We start from the raw sequence: 18,725 nt of genomic DNA on the forward strand, positions 1-18,725 counted from the left end.
CCCGCCAAGCTCTTCCCTCTCAAGGTCACAGGGCTGTCCACACCAGGAATATTTACTCACCAGACTGGCCCTGTTAGCAGCACTCACCACAAATATGCTTTCTGATAAAGTTGGCAGAAAAAAGTTCTAGAGCTGGAAACAGTGTCAGAAATCATCCCCCACCAGCACAGTGTGAGGCTGCGAACAGGTCACACAACCAGCCGGCCAGAGTCCTGGGGGAGGCTTTTGTTGCTCTCACCTTTCTCCTTCCTGTTTTACTTTCCAACATACAGCCTGTTGCCAGGGGACCAAGGGCTGGGGAAGGCTCTAAGCTCGTACTGGGTCTTGGCCCCCAAAGGGCGCAGCCCAGAGGCAGGGGCATGAGGAGTGGCCCTCTGTTTCCTCCTGCCAGGAGCTCTCTCAGTGGCCTCTGGAGGACGAGGCCAGGCGGCCTCTTACCTCTGCTTCTCTCTGGGCCGTCTCACCTCGCTGAGCCCCCTTCCCACCCGCCCGCCCTTCCTCTGTGCACATGGGCTTTAATGTTTTTATTACCTGTTTGACTCACTGCCTTATTGCTTCTCCCCTTAATGGGGCCGTAACCGTGGAAACAAGGAATAAACGGGCACCAGAAAATGAGATGATTAAACAGGTCACCCTGGCAAAACAAACTCAGCCAAGGAACCTCTGGGGGTGGGGAGGGTAGGCTCCTCCTCCCCTCACCCTTGGCCAGAGGCTTGGACCAGACCCCGGACCAACGTCCCCGTCCCTGGAACTGGGGCAGATGCAGTGGGGTGCCCCCTGCCGGGCAGTGGGACACCTGGTCTATCCCTCCCCAGGCTCCCCTATCTCCGAGGCAGCCCTCCCGGCTGGCCTTGGGCCTCGAGCTCTTTGGCTGAGGGGTGGCAAGGAGGGAGGCACGGGCCTCGAGGGAGGGAAGAGTGATGCCAAGGAGAAGATGCACTTCCTGGTGACACAAAGTTCTAGAATTCGCTCCCTGCTGGCTTCCTGGATGCCTCCTACTCTCTCACTGGGCTGGAGTCCCCCACCCCATGCATCTCCTGCTCTCACGCAGCATATTCCCCTCCCCGCCCCCCCCCCCCCCCCCCCCAAGTGGACACCCAGCTCCCCCCCCGCGCCTCCAGGGGCCCCTTAGTTCATGGAGAAAGCCCTATGCTAAAAGGCGAACGTACGTCAAGGTCCAACTCGGGAAGCTTTCCTCTGGGAATCCCTGGTCTTTGGAGCCACACAATGTGTCTGTGTGGCTCCAAAGCCACATACTGGACCAACCTGCTCCCACCAAGCCTCAGGTCAGAAGGCTACAAGAGAGGCCCTCGTCACTTCAGCCTTGGCCTCTTGGCACTGGCCAAGACGGCGGGTCCAGAAGAGCCCCCAGGAGGCAGCCCATAGGAAGCTCTAAGAACAGACCCCACAGCCCGATCAGGAGCAGCCCGAACACCACGCCAGGGGGCAGAGGTCCAAAGCCCTGGCAACGTGGGGTAGGCCTTAGTACGAGCCACCCCTTCCTTCTGGCCTTACTCCCTGCACTGCGTGTACCCAGCTGGAGGGGTCCTGGGAGTGTGAGCAGGACCTAGAAAGGAGGAGCATGCCATAGCGAGGTCTGCTGCGGGGAGACGGAGATGGGCACGGGAGGAGATACAGCCACGCCCTGGACCACCCACCGGCTACTGCCCCCGTCCCCTCCAGGGCTGCAGACTGCGTGTGCACGTGTGACCTCACGGCAAGACCCCCCCGCCCCCAAACCCCGTCATGGTTAGCAGCTAATGGGGCTCCCATCAACCACTCACGCCTACCTTCATCCTTATGCCCACTTTCCCCCTTCTTGTCATCCCTCACCCCAGCCCCACTCCTTCCTGTAAACCAGGCGTAGAAAGCTCTCGAGGAGCAAAAGTCCAGGTCCCAAGGGAATCACCAAATGTTTCCTGCCTGCCTCCTGCTGCCCCCACTAAGAAGCTGGCGAGGAGAGTTGGCAAAGAGGCACACGAATCAGTCAGTTCCACCAGCACTAACAGTGGGAAGGCGCGAGACCAGCCCTGTACTGCACACTTGGAGGAGATGTGAACGCAGAGCGAACTCTAATGATGGTCACCGTTACAAAAAGCGGTAGCAGAAGAAAGCAGGGTTCCCGGCCTTGGTCTCTTGGGGCAGGGTACAGAAGCCTGAGTGCCGCCCTGACACACCAATGTCATGGGTATAACCAGATGCTCAGAGCAGCAGGCCCCCAGCCAACCTCTGATCTCTTGTCTCTTTCCAGGGCCAACTGGGTGTGAGGTGGCAAAGGGGGAGGGGCAAGAAGGTAGGCAGGAGGGTCTGGCTTTAGGGAGCTGGGCGGCCTGGGCCAGAAGAGGCAGAAAACTGTGGTTGCACAATGGGAAGCAGCCGGGGCGGTGGGCTGTGGGGTGGAGGAGGGAGAGGAGTACAAGGCAAGAGAGAGAAGAGGCTGGTGGAAGTCTAGAAGGTGTGGGTGATACAGGAAACATCGTTTGTCTATCTCTATGTGTCCCAATACCTCCCATCCTTTGTCAAGTTCAAAGGCCACTCCCTCACAAAGCTCCCTGGGCTCTCGGCCCCAGCACGCCCACCTGGTGCGACAGATAAACGCACCTGTCTCCCTCCACCAGACAGACCCCAGAAACCTGGGAAGGACCAGGCGGCCTTCATTTCTGCAGCTCCTACAGCAGGTGCTCCCCAGTGCTTACTGAATTGCAGACCTCACTACTTGCATGGGATTTCCTCTCCTTCAGGGCACGATATGTCCTGATGAGTCTGGGGTATAAGGATGCTATGCTGTGGTCAGGCGGCCAGAGGGGTGAACACTGGACCACCAAGTTGCCACTTTTTCCAATCAATCCCAGAGAAGCAGCCTCCTCTCCGCTCGCTGGGACCACCAGCGCTCCTCCTCTTCCCTGGCTCCTTGCTCTTCCTGCTGTACTCTGGCCCAGCTACGCCGGAACAGCTGCTGCTTGCCTTGGGGACCCACAGGCTGTCATTACTACAGAGCAACTTCCTTCCCCCCTGAAGAGGAGGAGGAGGAGAAGGAAAAGGAGGGGCAAGAGGAGATGGGGTAGCAGCCCGGGCGGTCAGGGTTTAAAAACCAGCTCAGCGGGGCTTCCCTGGCGGCGCAGTGGTTGAGAGTCCGCCTGCCGAGGCAGGGGACGCGGGTTCGTGCCCCGGTCCGGGAGGATCCCACGTGCCGCGGAGCGGCTGGGCCCGTGAGCCGTGGCCGCCGAGCCTGCGCGTCCGGAGCCTGCGCTCCGCAACGGGAGAGGCCACAACGGTGAGAGGCCCGCGTACCGCAAAAAAAAAAACAACAACAAAAAAAACAAGCAACAGCTTAGGGAGGGCAGTGTAAAGGACAAGCCTTGGGGCCTGGGGTGGGAGAGCTAGGGTGGGGAGCAGGGGTAAAGAAATGGCGACTCTTCTAAGAACGGTGGGCCAGGCAGAGGAGGCTGACGGAGGGGGCAGGCGCATCACTAACCTGGCAGGGTCCAGGAAGAGGGGAAGCCTGGGCCCACAGCCTCCTGGGTCCCACCCAATCCTCTGCCCAGGGACTTGAGCCAGGGGCAGCAGCTTTAATGAGGAGATGCTGCTGCCGTGACTCAGCCCTCCAAAGGTGCCTCCATTTATTTTATTTTTCCATCATAAAAACCCAAGCTGCAACTCAGCCGGATTCCCTGGCTCTGGGGGATGGGGGAACACCAGCAGTGACGGTGAAGCCCTCAGAGAGGTCTGACTAACTGGACCCAGTGACCTTCTTAGACAGGAGAGTTAATGGGTTCCCCTGGTTGATCCCCAAGGGAAAAAGGGCCCGGGATGGGGTCCCTCTAGGGATCTTTCAGACCTGCCCTCGCTGCCTCTGCCTCCTGTTGGAGAATGGCTACTGCAGGCCTTATATCCAGAGTTTTGCTCTGATATCTTATAACCAGTGCCAGGGCTGGTTCAAGTGGCCACTTCGCAATCCAGAGCTGCCTGTCTCGAATGCTTTGTTCCAAAGAGAAGGTCCAAATGTGTGCTTCTCACCTCGTCCACTCAACCCGTCCCCCAAGATGCCCCACTGAACCCTCTCAGTAAAATCAGGTTGGGAGCTGGACAACCAGAGACCTTAAAGGTCATCCGATGCTCATGCCCCTCCAAACGTCACAGCCGGCCTCTGAACGGGACCAGGAAACTTGCGAGTTTGGAGACAGCCCATCCTGTCCTTGGCTCTGACTCCTTCTTCCTGCCAAGATGGCACCGAAGCACCTACCCCCTGCAGCAGACTGGCAAAACCAGTGCCCAACCTGACCGTAGGGACTGGCCCCAGCTTAGACTGGTTGAGTGGGTGTACCTGGCCAAGTAAAGGCTCAAGGAAGAAAAACTGAGGACAACCTGCTCTGGCCCAAACTCAGCATGGACTCTCTTCCTCCAGAAACAGCACAAAAACCTTCCCAGGCCCCAGTGTGACCAGAGCCAGCAAGGTTCCTAGAAGCCTCCACTCCTGGCAAGGCCCTGGCCTTGAACCAATGGCTCACAGCAGTCCTGAGAGTCTGGAGGTGGGCTGACACTCAGAGCAGCAGCTTTGGGTTGGGGAAGGCAAATTCTTTGCTCTCTGGGGTCAGCTACTGCCTGGACGAAGCCTGCGGCCTTTCCTCCCCCCTCCTTGAGACTGTGTGTCCGCGAAGCACGTGGCCAGCATGTGGACATCCCACTCCAAGAACCAGGCTACTAAGCCAACATGTCTCAGCTCCCTTGACTCCATCATTACTGGCCTCGTCCACAGCCGAGGCTGGGGCCAGGATACAATGTGGGGTGCCGGGGCGGGGGGTTGGTCTGTATGCAATGTAAGGGGGTCCAGGCCTAGAGTCCCAGCAGAGCTTATCCCAGGGAAAAAGAAGCAGGCCTGGCTCAGTGAGCAGCACTGATCCCTCCCCCTGACTCACCTTGACAACACAGCTACAGCCACAGTGCCAAGTGGGCAGTGGTGCCCCTCAGGGCTCCCCCTGTGGTCCCTGGTCAGCCCTTTGAACTTGCTCTCTTGCCTGTTTGGCCCTTTACCTGGCAGAGCCTACCTTGGATCCTCTGATGGACAGCTCTAGCCCTGGACAGCCCCTCCCCCTCTCCTCAAGACCTCCCTAGGGAGAGTGGGGGCAATTACAACCAGATCCTCAAGAATCAAGGGCAAGTTCCTTCTCAAAGCTCTACTGCTGTTTCAAAGCCATTTTTCGCCCTGGCCTCCAGTTTTTTTCAGGGCCTAGGAATCAGCCTAGCGGGGCCTAATCCTGGGGAGCTTCCCAACTGCAGCATGGATTTACCTGTGTCTGAAAGCTTCCTCCCTCCTCCCCTCCCCCTCCTGACTCCCTCCCCCAGGGAAATCACTCTAAAAGGGTCTAATGGAACTATGTCCTCCTCTCTTCCTCTCTCTCCTCCCTCCCTCCCTTTCTTTCTCTTTCCTTTTTTTTTTTATTAGCATTTGTGGAATTTATTCCCAAACTCTCCTAATCTTCCGTACACAACCATTTGATTTGCATAACCCAACCCCCTCTCATAAAAACTGGCTGCTAGTTTAATTAAAAAATGTAAATTTGCTGTCATCTCGGGGCCTGGTGAATTAGGACGACATCGGCATTTTTTATTGCTAAAGACCTCCAGATTGATCCAGCCCTTGGCTGAACTATGGTAGAAAAAAAGGGGTCCACATGGCCTCTGAGGGTCTTGAGGTTCTGCTGTCCCCTCCTGAGAAGCCCTGGTTCTCCCACCACCGAACTGCTTATGGCTGCAATGCTTCAGAACCTAGATCCGGAGTGATGTTAACCCACGACCCAACGTTTACTGGGTCCCTGGTGCCAGCAACCCTTTGGGGCCTGTGTCTCCAGCCTTGTACTGTGCTAGAGAGGCCCTCGGCAGAAGCTGCCTGTGGTCCCCCAAGAGAAGAGAGCCCCTCATCACATCAGCAATGAGTCCAGGCCAGAAACGAGGGCCCTGGCCCTGGCTGTGTGCAGAAGTACATCCCAGAGGTTGAGGAAAGATGAGCACGCAGTGAGCCCAGAGACAGGCTCAGAGGGGATCTCAGAGCTCCCACCTGCTTCCCTTTTTTTGTGAAGAGGGGAAAAAGTGCTTTTCTTCTGAAGTTCTGAGATTAAGGGAAACTTTCAAGTTCGAAGAAAAAGCTGAGATGGTATCACCAGATGACTTCTCCAGGAAACAGTCAGAACTTTGACACCCTGGACCTCCTCTCACTGAGCGGCCAGAGTCCAGGCCTGGGTCCTGCTGGGAAGGCCCTGCTCCAGCTACGGGAGGGACCAGAGCTGACCACAGGGGCCCTTCTAACTTCTAGGAAAAGTTTCCAGAGCCTGTCCCTAGAGGGCTGGGAGAAGTAAGTGCTGGGAAAGATGCTACAAGAGGTTCTGCCACCTGCAGGCCCAGGAGGCCCTCTCTCCAGTCGGGGACACCCTACAGAAGGGCTTTGGAGTCGTGCCCCGACAGCAGGTGGGTATAGGGCAGGAGGATGGACTCCAGCTCCAGTTGGCATCTGGGTTAGAAGGAGGAAGCTGAGGGCCCAACTTCCAGCCAAGTAATGCCTAGGTCCCCTGTGCCTGCCCAGAAGCAGAGGCTCACCTGTCCCAGGTAGGGGGTGGTGCATTACCACCACCGGCCCATCTATAAGGTCTGCTTTTAGCTGGGATGGGGGGGGCCCATTTCTGAAGAAAGGGGGTGGGGCCTGAGAGGGAGGCGATGAGACACCTGATTAGAGGTGGGGGGGGCTGCTTCTCTGTGGGAGTGAAGGGCAGGGAGGGGCAGGGTGGCAGCAGTGGCCTTAGACACCTTAATCACTTTGCCCAGCAGGGGTTGTTACACCTTTCCTGGGCACAGAGGTCCCCAGGACCTCCACATCGAATTCTCCAAGATCACACCTGGCTGGACATAGTATTAATATTCCTTCCCCAACAAACACACTTCTCTCCTTCCCAAAGCCGCTGCCATGTCCTGTCACCCATCCTGGGCCCCCTAGTGCTGCCTCCTGCCCTCTCTGCCCACTTCTTTTTCACTTCAGGAGGTCAAATGTCAGCCCATGGATCCCAAGGGGCAATGCCATGAACTTGGGCCGTTATAAACAACCACTCTAACAGTCACCCATACCACCTTCTATAAATGAAACAGAAGGGTTCAGAGATCAATCTCAATGAATTATGAACCTGTTTATCACTGACTTCTTTTAAAGACATTTAGCAAGAAGACAGCGCTCTTGTCAGCCTAGGATGAGGGGCCTGGTCAAAATTCCATTTCAGTACAGAGGGCTAAGGGAAAGCCTGAAGAACGTAAAGTAAACCTCACTCTGGACTCAGATTGGAACCTCAGATAGGAAGAGAAGAGAAATGTTGAATACAATTAGATTAAAACCAATAACACACCAAAATCTCAGCATAAACTCTGCTCCAGGCCAGCACTATGCTATGTGGAACCCTAACCTAGGCGCCATGCTAGGCCCCCCAAAACCCATAGGTCCAAATTCAGTAGTTTGTCTAGTCTACCCTCTCCCAGAGTAGGGGCAAAAGGGGATGGGAGAGAGTCCTGGGCCCCTCACTTTGAACTGATAACAGCCGCCTCATCCCACGGATTCTCAGGTGAAAAATACTCATTAGCCATAATAAGCAGCTTGATCATCCGACGCAGCCTTGTCCCACATAAATTAAATTCCTTTACCTTGAGAGAGTCGCCCCGAAACCAGACTAACCGCCTTTCCCAACAGGACGCTGCTTTCAAAAACTAAACCATCCCCCACTAAAAAAATAAAAACACACACCCCACAGCCGGACACATAGAGATCTTTGCTGGAGAAGAAAAAAAAAAAAAACAGAAAAAACACGCAGCCGTTCAAAAAACACGGAGAACAAAAACCAAAAACCCCACGAAAACCCCCTAAATCCTCTCTCTGTGTGCCCCCCAGCTCCCTCTCCCCTAGGTTCTTTCACAATGACAAGCATCAAATTAGTCACAGTCCCTAAGCAAGTAACAAATAATAACAATAATATCATCGGAAGCCTCACAATCCAGAAACCCAGGCAAGAAGCGCAGCCCGCACCGGACCCTCTCCAGACCAGCACCCCCCCCCCCCCCCCGCGCCCCGCTCAGCTGCTACCTCATTGGGCTAAAAATAATAACTTCCGTAAAAGAACCGAAAGAAAAGTGAAAGAGCCACCCCTGGTTCCCACCGGCCGGTACCTGTACCAAGATCCATTCTCCTCTCTTTGGTCCCAAACTCTTCGAGGAACGCCAAAAAAAGAAGAGGAAAGAAAAGAAATCTGTTTAGTCTCTCGCAGTGCCCCCCACTACCCACCCCAGCTTTCCCCCTCCGCTCTCCGCACCCTTCCCCCATCGAGGGGCGGTCAAGTCCCCGGGCCTGGGGGAGAGATGAGAAGGGAGACCCGGAGGGAGAGCGAAAGTTTCTCCCTCCCGCCCTTCTCTCTCTGGCGCTCCGGCACTGCACACTCAAAGCAGCTCCTCTCTGCTCTCGAGTTTATTAAACTACAAGAGAAACTATTTATAGACGCGGCCCGGGTCGGGGGACCCGGCCGGCCCCCGAGGCCGAGGGGAGCCCCTGCCCGCGCCCGGCCCCGCTCCAGCCGCCCCCGCCCCCGCGCCAGGGTCGGAGCCCCGCGGCGGCGCCCCCTGCCCTCCCCGCCCCACTCCGGTACTCACCATAGTCGGAGAGTCGAAAGCCGAATTCACTTAAATAATCAACTTTCATAATACTTAATTAATGCCTAATTGCGACTGATTACTCCCCGAATAACAAGTTGTTTTAAAGCCCTGATGTCATTGCTCCTGACGGTAACACTCACGGTAACAGTTTGGCAGGAGGGAGCGGGCAGGCGGGCGGGCGGGAGCGGCCGGGGGCGCTGCCTGGCGCCGAGGTGATTGGCAGGGCGGTCGCGGCACCGCCTCCTCCCGGCCCAGCCCGCACCGCCCCGGCAGGTGAAAGAGCAGAGCTCGGCCCGCCCGCGCGCGCGCCCGCCCGCGGGAGGCTGGAGTGAATGGGCTCGCGCTCGCCCGCCCCGCGCCCGCTCCTTCAGGCGCGCCTCCGTCCGTCCCCTCGCGCGCGCGCGCTCCTCACGCGCGCGCCCTCGCCCCGCGCCCGCTCCCTCACGCTCGTGCGCGCGGCCTCAGCGCACCGGCCCGGGCGGCCAGCCTTATTGGCTCAGCGATTGCCCAAACCTTAGACTTCGGAGGAGGGAGGCGGGGACTCGGCGCCCGGGGACGGGCCCCCCGGGCTCTGGGTGCTGGGGTACCAGGCGTTTCGTTTCCTCCCCATCCCTGAATCTCTTCCTGTTGCTGTTGGCGGTGGTGTTTTTTAGCTCTGAAGAGGAAAGACTCTGGGGCCGTGGGCCTGGGTGTCCCGGGGAACACTCGCATCGGCCTCGCGCTGTTCCGCACACCGTGCCCGCCGCAGGCTTCACGAGTGCGGGAACCCCCAGGGCTGCGCCACTTTGGTTTGGCTTCGCCTTTAAATGAGCCCTGGCTCCCTCTCCCCGATCCCGATTCCGGGTGGACCCCGGTTCCGCGCCACATCACTGCTCTCCAGGCCTTCCTCCTCCCGCTGCCCCGCAGTTCCGCCCCCAGCCCCGCAGTGGGGACGGCACCTCCTTCCTCCCTCGCCCTGCCTTGGCCGCCTGCACTCCGAGGGCCCCCACCACGGATCCGCGCTGTCACTTGGGCTGCCAACCGGCCCTCTTGCCTCTGCCACCTCCCATGCGGGGCCGTGGCAGACAGGGCACAGACAACCCTCAACCAAGGAGCCAGCGTCCTGCCACCTGCCCCCTCTGACATCGCCGCATTTCCTGTCTGCCAGTTCATCGCTGGACCAGGGCAACTTCTCTCCTTGCCCTCCTTTCCCCTCAGAGAAAGCACTTAGGTGTATCTTTCGGTCCCCAGATGTCCCTGCTGCAGCCAGATATGTTGAGATTCCTGAAATTTTAGTCATCTAAGTTACCCACTGGATAGGAGGCAAGGAAAGAGGCAGGCGAGCAGGAAGGTGGGCAGTTTTGCTTGTGAAGTACCTGGATCTCACTGTCCCCAGCTCTCCGTCTGTCCCTTCTGCAGCCACCCTGCTGCCTTCCTCCCCTCTCCTGTTTCAGGGGAGGCCACACTGCCTTCAATGAGGGGAGGAGACCAGAACCCAGGCTTTCTTTACTCTGGTCTTCCAGCAGCATTCAGCAAAATGGCGCTGGACTATTTTTGCAATATTTCTATTTTGCAAAGGGAAGGGCCCAGGGAGGCCTTGGGGCAAGTCAGGGAGTTAACAATCTACTATTTTTCCCACTTTCCCCTTATTTTTCTTCTCCCTTTATTTACTTATTTACTTTTTTAATTGCACTTTAGTTCCAAATGGCCTCACAGGGAGATTAGCATCCCTCCCCCATTCGACTGCTCTCCCTGTTGCCTTCTTGGCAACCCCCATTCCTGGTTGTCACACAACCCTCTACCCTTCAGACCTGCCCCATGCCTATGGAGGACAAGTAGCTGGAGAGGCCCAGGAGCTCTGAGTGTCCCCCAGTCCTAAAACCCTGAACAAGGGAGCAGAGCTCCTTAAACAAACCAAGCCCTGTGCTCCCCAGAGGCTGGTACAACTGCTGGCACCGGGCGACCAGGCAGCAAGGACCATGAGCTTCTCCCCAGGTGGGATCTCAGAGAGGGCACTGCGGTGTCCAGGACTGCTCTGGGGTACACACATGCCGCTGGGTTCTCCCACCCATGACTCCCCAAAGCAAGGCTTACAGCTTTGGGTTGTAACAGCAGTCAGTCAAACCCAAATCCCAATCCTGAAGTGTCTGCTTCCCCATCTGAGCAACTGGAAGCCTGAAGGAAGCCTGAAGACCTAGGGGTAGAAGGGTGATCTCTGGGTGCATCTGAAATGTGCACGTATGGGGAGCTCCCTGCATATGTGACCCACACGGCCTAGGGGCTCCCTCTGAATGTCCTTCTGGGCTTCTGCTGATGGTGGTCAGGGCATGGGAGGGCATGCCTTCCAGTCACTCACGCAGGACCAACAGGATTGGCTGCACAATAACTTGGGGGCCTCTGGTGGACAAAGGCTGGAGAGGAATGGCTGAAGGGATAGAACTGAGAAAGCCGGATGGAAGGCGGAACAGGCAGGGCGGGCGAGAGGGACTCGCCAAGCAAAGCCAGTGGTAGAGGGAGGCGTGAGCTGCCCAGAGAGCCTCAGCTCTGCCAAGACGATGGCCACAATCAGCCACTGCAGGCTTAAGAGGCTCTGCCCAAGGGCGAGGGGCCTTCCTGAGAGGCACAGAAAACGAGGCCATCTTAGCATGTTATGATTTGAGATTTGAGAAGGCTGAGGCCGTGTCGTGGAGGGGTCCCCCGATTTCTCTTTCTCTCCGTGTGTGTACTCATACCAAGGCCCAGAACCCTGGCACCTCTGAGTCTATGGCCCATTTTGCCTTGAGAGCCCTGATGTGGTAACACCTCTTCGACCCTGAGGCCAGGCCACAGTTTCTGTGCCTCGGGCCCGGGGAATGGAAAGCCCAGTGCCACAATTCCTCCTGGTCTCGAGGGCCTGGGCCCAGAGCCACCAGCTCCTCTTCTCACACCCCACCTCCAAGGGAAAACGTGGAGCCCTGCCCAGCAATGCCACCCACCGGGCCCCTCACACGGGTCCAGGAGAACCTGTCAGCTGTCCCAGGACAACCTTCCCTCACTGGCTCCCGGCGCCCTCGCATCCCCAGTTTGCCCACTCATTCTCTCCTTCTCACTCACCAGCCTATTTACACACCAGGTATCTCATGCTTTATCTGCTCTCATTTTGAATTTGTAACTTTCACATAAACTTGAACAAAGCTCCTTTTGTTCCTGCACCCCACCCCAGGATCCCAATAAACTGGTTCCCTCTGAGGCGACTGGGCCAGGACACAGGAGCCTTGGCCAGACGACTACGGATACATGTGAGCAAGCATGTTCGCACCTGTGGGGAGTCTGTGTGCCTGCGTGTGAGTGCACTCCCCAGGTGGGCGGCGGGAGGGGTCAGGGGGAGACTTGAGTGAGCAAAGTGTGGATGGGAAGGATGGTGGGCATGGAGGGCAGAGCCCAGATGCCATGGCACGGGGATGGGATAGCCTGCCAGTAGGGCACGAGAGGTTATGGGCCCCGGATGGGTGGGTATCGGGGCAGGGGGTAAACGGGGATGAAGAGGTAACAAAGAGCAGAGAGGCACAGCAAAGTGGGTGGCGGAGCGAGGGGCTGAGGCCAGGCTTGAGCTGAGTGTAAGGCAGATACAGGGATCGCATTATGGCGGCCTAGGGGCTGGCACGGCCACACGCTCAGCCCCGTAATCCTGTTAGCCAGCAATCTCCATTCCGAAAGAGCTTCATTTCTTTGTGAATATTTGTAAACTAGATATCTAATGGAAAATTATAGGAAAATTATAGTGAAATTCATGACGGAGAAATCCGATTATCCCTAATTCAATTATGCCATCTTAGCCCACACAGCACATTTCCCATTTTTTTCCCATAAATACCGATGCCAGGGGTCCCGGTAATCAAATAAAATTGAAAATCATCTTCCCATTAAATTCAATTAGCCGCAATTTCTAAAGCCTATCAGAGATTTTAATTACTAAATTATAAAATTCTCCAAAGCTAAATTGAAACCAAAAAAATTGCACATCCTTATATTTCAGAGAAAAAAAAGGGGGGGCCAGCAAAATCCTCGGAAAATGCCCTACTCTCTGTGCCCAGCTCCAAAGCAGGTTCCCCACCTGGAGGGACAGCACACCGCTGCCTACTTGCCAGGTTGAGGACGAAGCCAGTGGGGCAGAGGAGAGGGCCCTGTCAGGGGAGGGGCTGAGGCATATTAATTTAACAGAGGGGCAAAGCACACCTCCAACCCCAAGCAGCTGGAGCTGGGCTGGGCCCTAGAGAGGACTCGCGTCCTCACTGGCTGTCCTGGCTCCTGAGATGCCCTCAGCTTTGTCCCCCACGGAGAGTGAGGTCTATAACTGCTACCTTCTTGGCCCGTGGACATGGCTCGGGCCCAGGTCACAGCTTGGCCTCAGGGCAGCAGACCAGAGGCAGCCGGCTTCTTACTCAGTTGCTGGCTCTCTGACCACCCGGCCGGGCCCCCAGATGGCCTGAGCTGGGTCAGAGGTGGGAGTAGGACGGAACCCGACGTTGAGGGTGGCCAGACATCATGGGAGGGTTCCGTGGCCCCGAGGCTTCTCCAGAGCATTCCCAGGAGCCATGGGTCCTGGCTGTGTACCAGCCTCCTGAGAGAAGAGCTAGGGATGGACATGGCCCAAATTTGGCCTCTCCCTGTACTTCCAGCTCATTCCTTGTTCTTACCCTCTTCTGGGAAGCTGACTGGCTAAACTGGCCAGAAGGAATACCCTTGCCCCGCGGGAGAGCTCACTCTTTCGCCCCCATCTCCTTTTAGGGAAGTGCTGGTCATAACCCCAACGGTAGCCCCTCCTCTCTCACCCCCCCTCCCCCGCACCCGCAGGCCACTTACCCCACTCTAAAGCCTGCTCTAGGAGTCAGAAGAGCCTGGGGAGGTGGCACCAGTGGTAGCATAAAGGGACCCTAGATCTGAAACCCAAGGTGGGTGGCTGGGTGGGCAGCTGCTGGGCCCGGCGGTTTCAGGGCAGCCAGGAGCTGAGCTGCCAGCAGCCAAGCTGCCAGCAGCCCAGCACCCAGGGAGCAGGGAGCAGGTTTAATTTGCCAGGCAGTCAGGAGTGCCAGCAGGGGAGGCACCCGCAAACAAAACAAAAACAAAAAAGTTAATTATCTTTGGCTTTTTCTTAATAAATATCCAAACTGGCCCAGCCGGATCCTCCGCTTTGGAGGGAGAGAGAAGGAGGAAAAAACCCCAAACCAAATCCAACAGACTCATTCTCTACCTTTCCCTTTGTCTCTCATCCTTGTATTTATCTCTTATCAGAGGCAGTAACAGTTTCACATTAATTCCCAAATTTTGCAAGTGCAAGAGTGTGGTCACAAAAAGTTGTTTTGTTTTGTTTTTTTAAAGTTTGGGGGTGGGAGAGTGGACATGTGAAGAAGAAAGAGGCAGGCAGGAGGAAAAAAGGCGAGAAGAAACAGGACAGAAGCAGAGGGAGTGAGAAAAAGACAGAAGGAAAGAGAGAAGAAAAAACAGAGAAAGTGTGATGTGGGGAACTGAGCTCGTTGCATTGCCCCCAGGGACACGGCCCAGCCTGTGGCCCCAACCTGGGCAGGGACCTTTTCTGGAATGTTATGTTGGCATTTTATTTCAGTTACAATTATCAGCTACAGGAGATAGTGGGGATTTTTCATCTTAAAGCTCCAAACCACCTAGGTCTCATTGGCCACTTGGGCTCCCCTGCTGCTGCAAGCTCGTGTGGCAGCCCTCCCTTCCAGGAGATTGGCTGCAGAAGAGGGGAGGTTTGGCTGTCCTTCTGAGGCGTGTGACTTTTTCTATGTGGAATCCCAAGTATACCTGGGGAGAGAGATGCGTGTTGCCACCTGGGCCTACGTGTCTGGATGGTGCTCATACACGCCTGAGCCCATGCTGTTAGAAATATCTGGTAGGGCACGTGGTGGGGGGTAGGCAGCCAGGACATTGGGCAGTCCCTCATGGAGCACGGGCACTGGAGTTCCACTACCTGGGTTCAAACCCTAGCTCTATCTCTCACCAGCTGTGCAACCTCAATCAAGTCACTGACCCTCTCTGAGCCTCCATTTTCTCAGCATCACAGTCAATAATAATTAGTGATTGCCGAGGGCTGAGGGTAGGGGAGAATGGAGAGTGACTGCTAATGAGTACGGGCTTTCCTTCTGGGGTCATGGAGATAGTCTAAAATTAGATAGTGGTGATGGTGGCACAACCTTGGGAATATACTAAAAACCACTGAACTGTACACTTGGTATGTGAATTATGTCTCAATAAAGTGGTTATAAAAAAGTGGGGAAAAAAGGGGGAGTGATAACAGCACTTACTGCATCGAGCTGTCATAAGGGCATACAGAGCACATAGCCTGGCACAGAGTAACACTCAGTAAGGATTCACGAGCAGTCACTCATATGGATCGCGGAGGATGGGCTGGCATCCTGGGGCCTGGGCTGGTATCCATGAACTCATACTGCTGGGGCTTACAAATGTCTACCTGGGGCCTTGGGGCCGGGCCAGCAGGTTGTCAAGCAGCTGAGCTGCCCGCCCCCAGTACTTGGTCGGGGCTCCTGGGCGACTGCTCCCTGGCAGGGATGGGAGAGTGCACGGCCCTCCTCCTGCCTCCCCGCCCATGTCCCTGGAGAGGAGGCTGCCCACCGTGGCAGGCCGACTCTGTGCTCACTCTCCCCGTCTCACAGAGCACTCATATTTTCCATGTGCAGCAGACCGTGAATTCACCTTCATACCAGTTACAGGGTTATTTAGCTTCTCCTGACACTGACAATCACCAAACTTTAATTCGCTGCTTGGTTTCTCCCTGCTGCGCCCTCTGCCCACCCCCAAAATCACTGGGAGAGGATGGGAAGAACGTAGGTCTGGCCCGCTCTTGCCAAAGCCTGCCCTTCGGAGTGATGGAGCGATGGGAGGAGGGGGGTTGGTCAGAAGGAGAAGATGATGGGCAGAGGGCGGAGAGAGAGCAGTACGGGAGAGAATAAGTACCACCAGGCCTAAGGGGGGCTTCCATCCCGCTCCTCTGGCCTCACTGACACTAATGTATTCAACCTGATGTCCATCCCGTTATGAATGAAGACTCAGCTGACTGGGCTGCGGGTCTGAGGGCCGGCAGCCCTGGCCAGGACCTCCGGGGCCAGGACTCACTGAGATCCCAGGACCAGGCAGCTGGCATGGGCTGGCTCCTCTGCCTGATGCTGGACGAGCAGGTGCCCATCTGGGAACTCACCAGAGGGAGCCCATTCTTACCAACCTGAGAAGCCAGCTCTCATTTCCTCCCGCCTCTCCCGTGTCAGTCTCCTGTCAGGCCAAGCCCTCCTGCCCTGTAGAGGTTTCTCTCTGGCTTACAGCCCTGTTGCCGGGATCACGTCTCTTTTCCTTTGATAAAGCCAGGGGGGTCTGCTCAAAGCTACTGACAAGCATCAGATGAGAAACAGAAACTGAGACATCGCCCACCAAGGATCCCAATCACACAATCCTGGGACCAGTGTAGGAGACAGGGCCCAAATGTGGCCACGAGTCTGCTTCCTTGCCCAGTGGGAGGGGCCGCTGCTGCCCTGAGCACCCAGGCCAGCCCCAGCAGGGTCTTTGTCTCTCTTCCCTTGCCTTCGGCAGATCCCCTTCCGTCTCCTCTGCACTCCCACACCTTTCCAGGAGTGGGCCCAGCTTCCAGAAGATCCAAAGAGGCCTCTGGTTAGCTCAGGGCCCAGGCAAGCCCAGAGAGCTCAGACTCTTCCTCGCAGCTACTCTCCACCTCCGGAAGTGGTCACCATCACCTTTCCCCAAAGCCTCCGGGGCAAGCGAGGTTTCCTCTGAGGACCCTTTGGTGGAAAGAGGGGACTCTCTTATTCGCCAAATCCAAGCTGGCTCCATCAGCCACTCATTGGGCGGAGAGTCCCAGGAGCAGAGAGACTCACAAGGCAAGGACCTGGGGGGCTTGCAAAAGCAGAGGCAGGGCCAAGGGCAGAGCCAGGAGGGGAGAGGCAGGGAAATCCACTGGTGGGTCCAAGCTCTGCCTGCTTCCTCCCAGCCCTGTTCCACTGCCCCACCCCTGCTGGCAAGGGAAGTGGCCATGGTGGCCTGGGCAAGAGAGATGTCAACGGGAGCGATGGCAGAGATGGGAGAAGGGGCTTGTTGACTGCAAACTGTCCATTATGGCTCAGATTATAAGCATATTGCGCAGGGCTCTCTGCACGATGCCGAGGAAATCCAATACGCTGAAAGGTTAATGCAATCAATTAGGGTGACAAGGAAGTAAAGTAAAGCCTTCAGAGTAGATGAAAAGGAGAGAGAGGGAGAAAGAAAGAGCGCCATGGAGTTGGGGGTGGCAGTACGGGCGGTGGGAAGGTGAAGAGGAAGAGAAACTAATGGGATGCAGAGAGAAGGCTTGGAGGGGAAAACAGATCTACAAAAGGCCAGGAGCCCGCGAAAAGAGGACAGTAAGAGAGACGGCAGCAGAAGCAGCAGGAAAGGGCAACTAGTGAGCTGTGCGGGGACCCGCCTCCCAGCTCGTCTCAGACCTCTGACTGCTGCACAGCTTCAATTTCCTTCCTGCTCCCCACTTCCCCCTCCCTGCCAGTCTTTCCTCTAGGGCTTGGAGCCTGGCTCCCAGATTAGCTCACAGCGCTAGTAATGTGCAGCCTTGGTCCCTGCCCCTGTGCTGAGCGTGTGCCCACCATGTAACGTCCAGGGCCTTCTCCACAGAACTGCAGAGTGGGTCCCAATTGCCCCAGAATGGGCCCAAGTTCAGACCCGGACTCTCCCCTTGGCTTGCTTTGCTCTCAGCAGACCCCACAGCTTTCCCCTATGCATCCTAGTTCGTACTTGCAACAAGCCTGCAAAGCAGAGAGTGTGGTGGTCAGGGCTCCGTTTTACAGACAGAGAAACTGGTGCTCGAGAGGTTATGCGACTTCCCGGGGCCCTGCAGCAGACATGGAGGACCCGAGACCGACCTGAGAACTCCAGTGACTCCCAGTCCACCACCCGTGCGGCATTTTCTTCCACGGCCCTCGCTCAAGCGAGGCGCCTCAGCTTCTCCAAGGTGAGGGACTCGGTGGTCCCGGGGCAGGGGTGGGGGACTGCATGGAACCTGCCTAGGGATGACTGCTGGCGCCTACATGCATGGTGGAGACCCAGGATCTGGCAGGTGAACAGGAATGAAGGAAGGAGGGAACGCAGGCGCTGCCTACCTGTCAGGCCCCGGGCTAGACACCTTCGGCCTCATTCACTCACTCGCTTGTCCCAATAACCCTGCAAAGTAGATATTCTGTCACCTTGCAGAAGAGGAAACTGTGGATCTGAGAACTTGCTGAAGGCTACAGGATGGAGACACAAGGCTCCTGGATGCCAGGAGCAAGAGATCTGAGGAAACAGTGGCTGTCAAGGAGAGGACAAGCCGGGACTTCTAGGTAGGTGGGACTGAGCAGGAGATGAGGTCCTACAAAGACTAGAGAGAGAAAGGGCAGCCCCAAAGGGACCAGGACTGCAAGCAGCCCCGCAACCTCAGGGACAGGGCTCCCTGACAACTGCCCAGGCCCCTCAGAGCAAGACATGAGCACAGAGCAGGATGATGGTTGCACAGCACTGTGAACGTACTTAATGCTAGAGAACTGCACACTTAAAAATTGTTACAATGGTAAATTTCATGGTGTGTATATTTTACCACTGGGGGAAAAAAAAAAAAAGAGCAGAGGGCAGGAGTCAGAAACCCTAGAGGGAGAGACAATAAACTTTTCCTATAAAGGGCCAGATAAATATTCTAGGCTTTTCAGGCCAGACGTGCTCTGTTGTAGCTACTCAGCTCTGCCATCATAGTGAAAGCAGCCATAATTGATATGCAGATGAGTGGGTGTGGCTGTGTTCCAATAAAACTTTATTTACAAAAACAGGCAGGGGGCCAAATTTGGCCCTCTGGTCATACTTTGCCAAGCCTTGCTCCAGAGAATGGAAGCACCTGGGGCTGACTTTCAGGACAGAAGTAGCCAATCTGAACCTTGCCAAGAAGTGGAAGGAAGGGCTGGGCAGAGGGCTCAGGAGGAAATCAGGTTCTCATTACCAGCAGAGGAGGGAGAAAAAGAAGGGAA

General features: G+C 56.3%; 1 protein-coding gene across 2 annotated transcripts in view; it reads right to left on the reverse strand.

The window, feature by feature from the left end:
* CASZ1 (castor zinc finger 1) overlaps nucleotides 1–18,725 on the reverse strand; it is a 141,353-nt gene that overhangs the window by 38,253 nt on the left and 84,375 nt on the right. The window contains exons 1-2 of one of the 2 annotated variants that reach the window (XM_007463151.1): nucleotides 8,674–8,827; nucleotides 8,197–8,235 (exon numbers count right to left, since the gene is read on the reverse strand). In XM_007463151.1, the coding sequence (XP_007463213.1) occupies nucleotides 8,197–8,235; nucleotides 8,674–8,722 (88 nt within the window). In that variant the 5' untranslated portion in view covers nucleotides 8,723–8,827. Of the gene's footprint in view, nucleotides 1–8,196; nucleotides 8,236–8,673; nucleotides 8,828–18,725 lie in introns of those variants that run through there. The other variant, XM_007463150.1, reaches the window with a different exon arrangement.

The sequence above is a fragment of the Lipotes vexillifer genome, unplaced genomic scaffold (assembly GCF_000442215.2).
Source record: "Lipotes vexillifer unplaced genomic scaffold, Lipotes_vexillifer_v1.1 scaffold109, whole genome shotgun sequence".
NCBI classification, from domain to species: domain Eukaryota; kingdom Metazoa; phylum Chordata; class Mammalia; order Artiodactyla; family Lipotidae; genus Lipotes; species Lipotes vexillifer.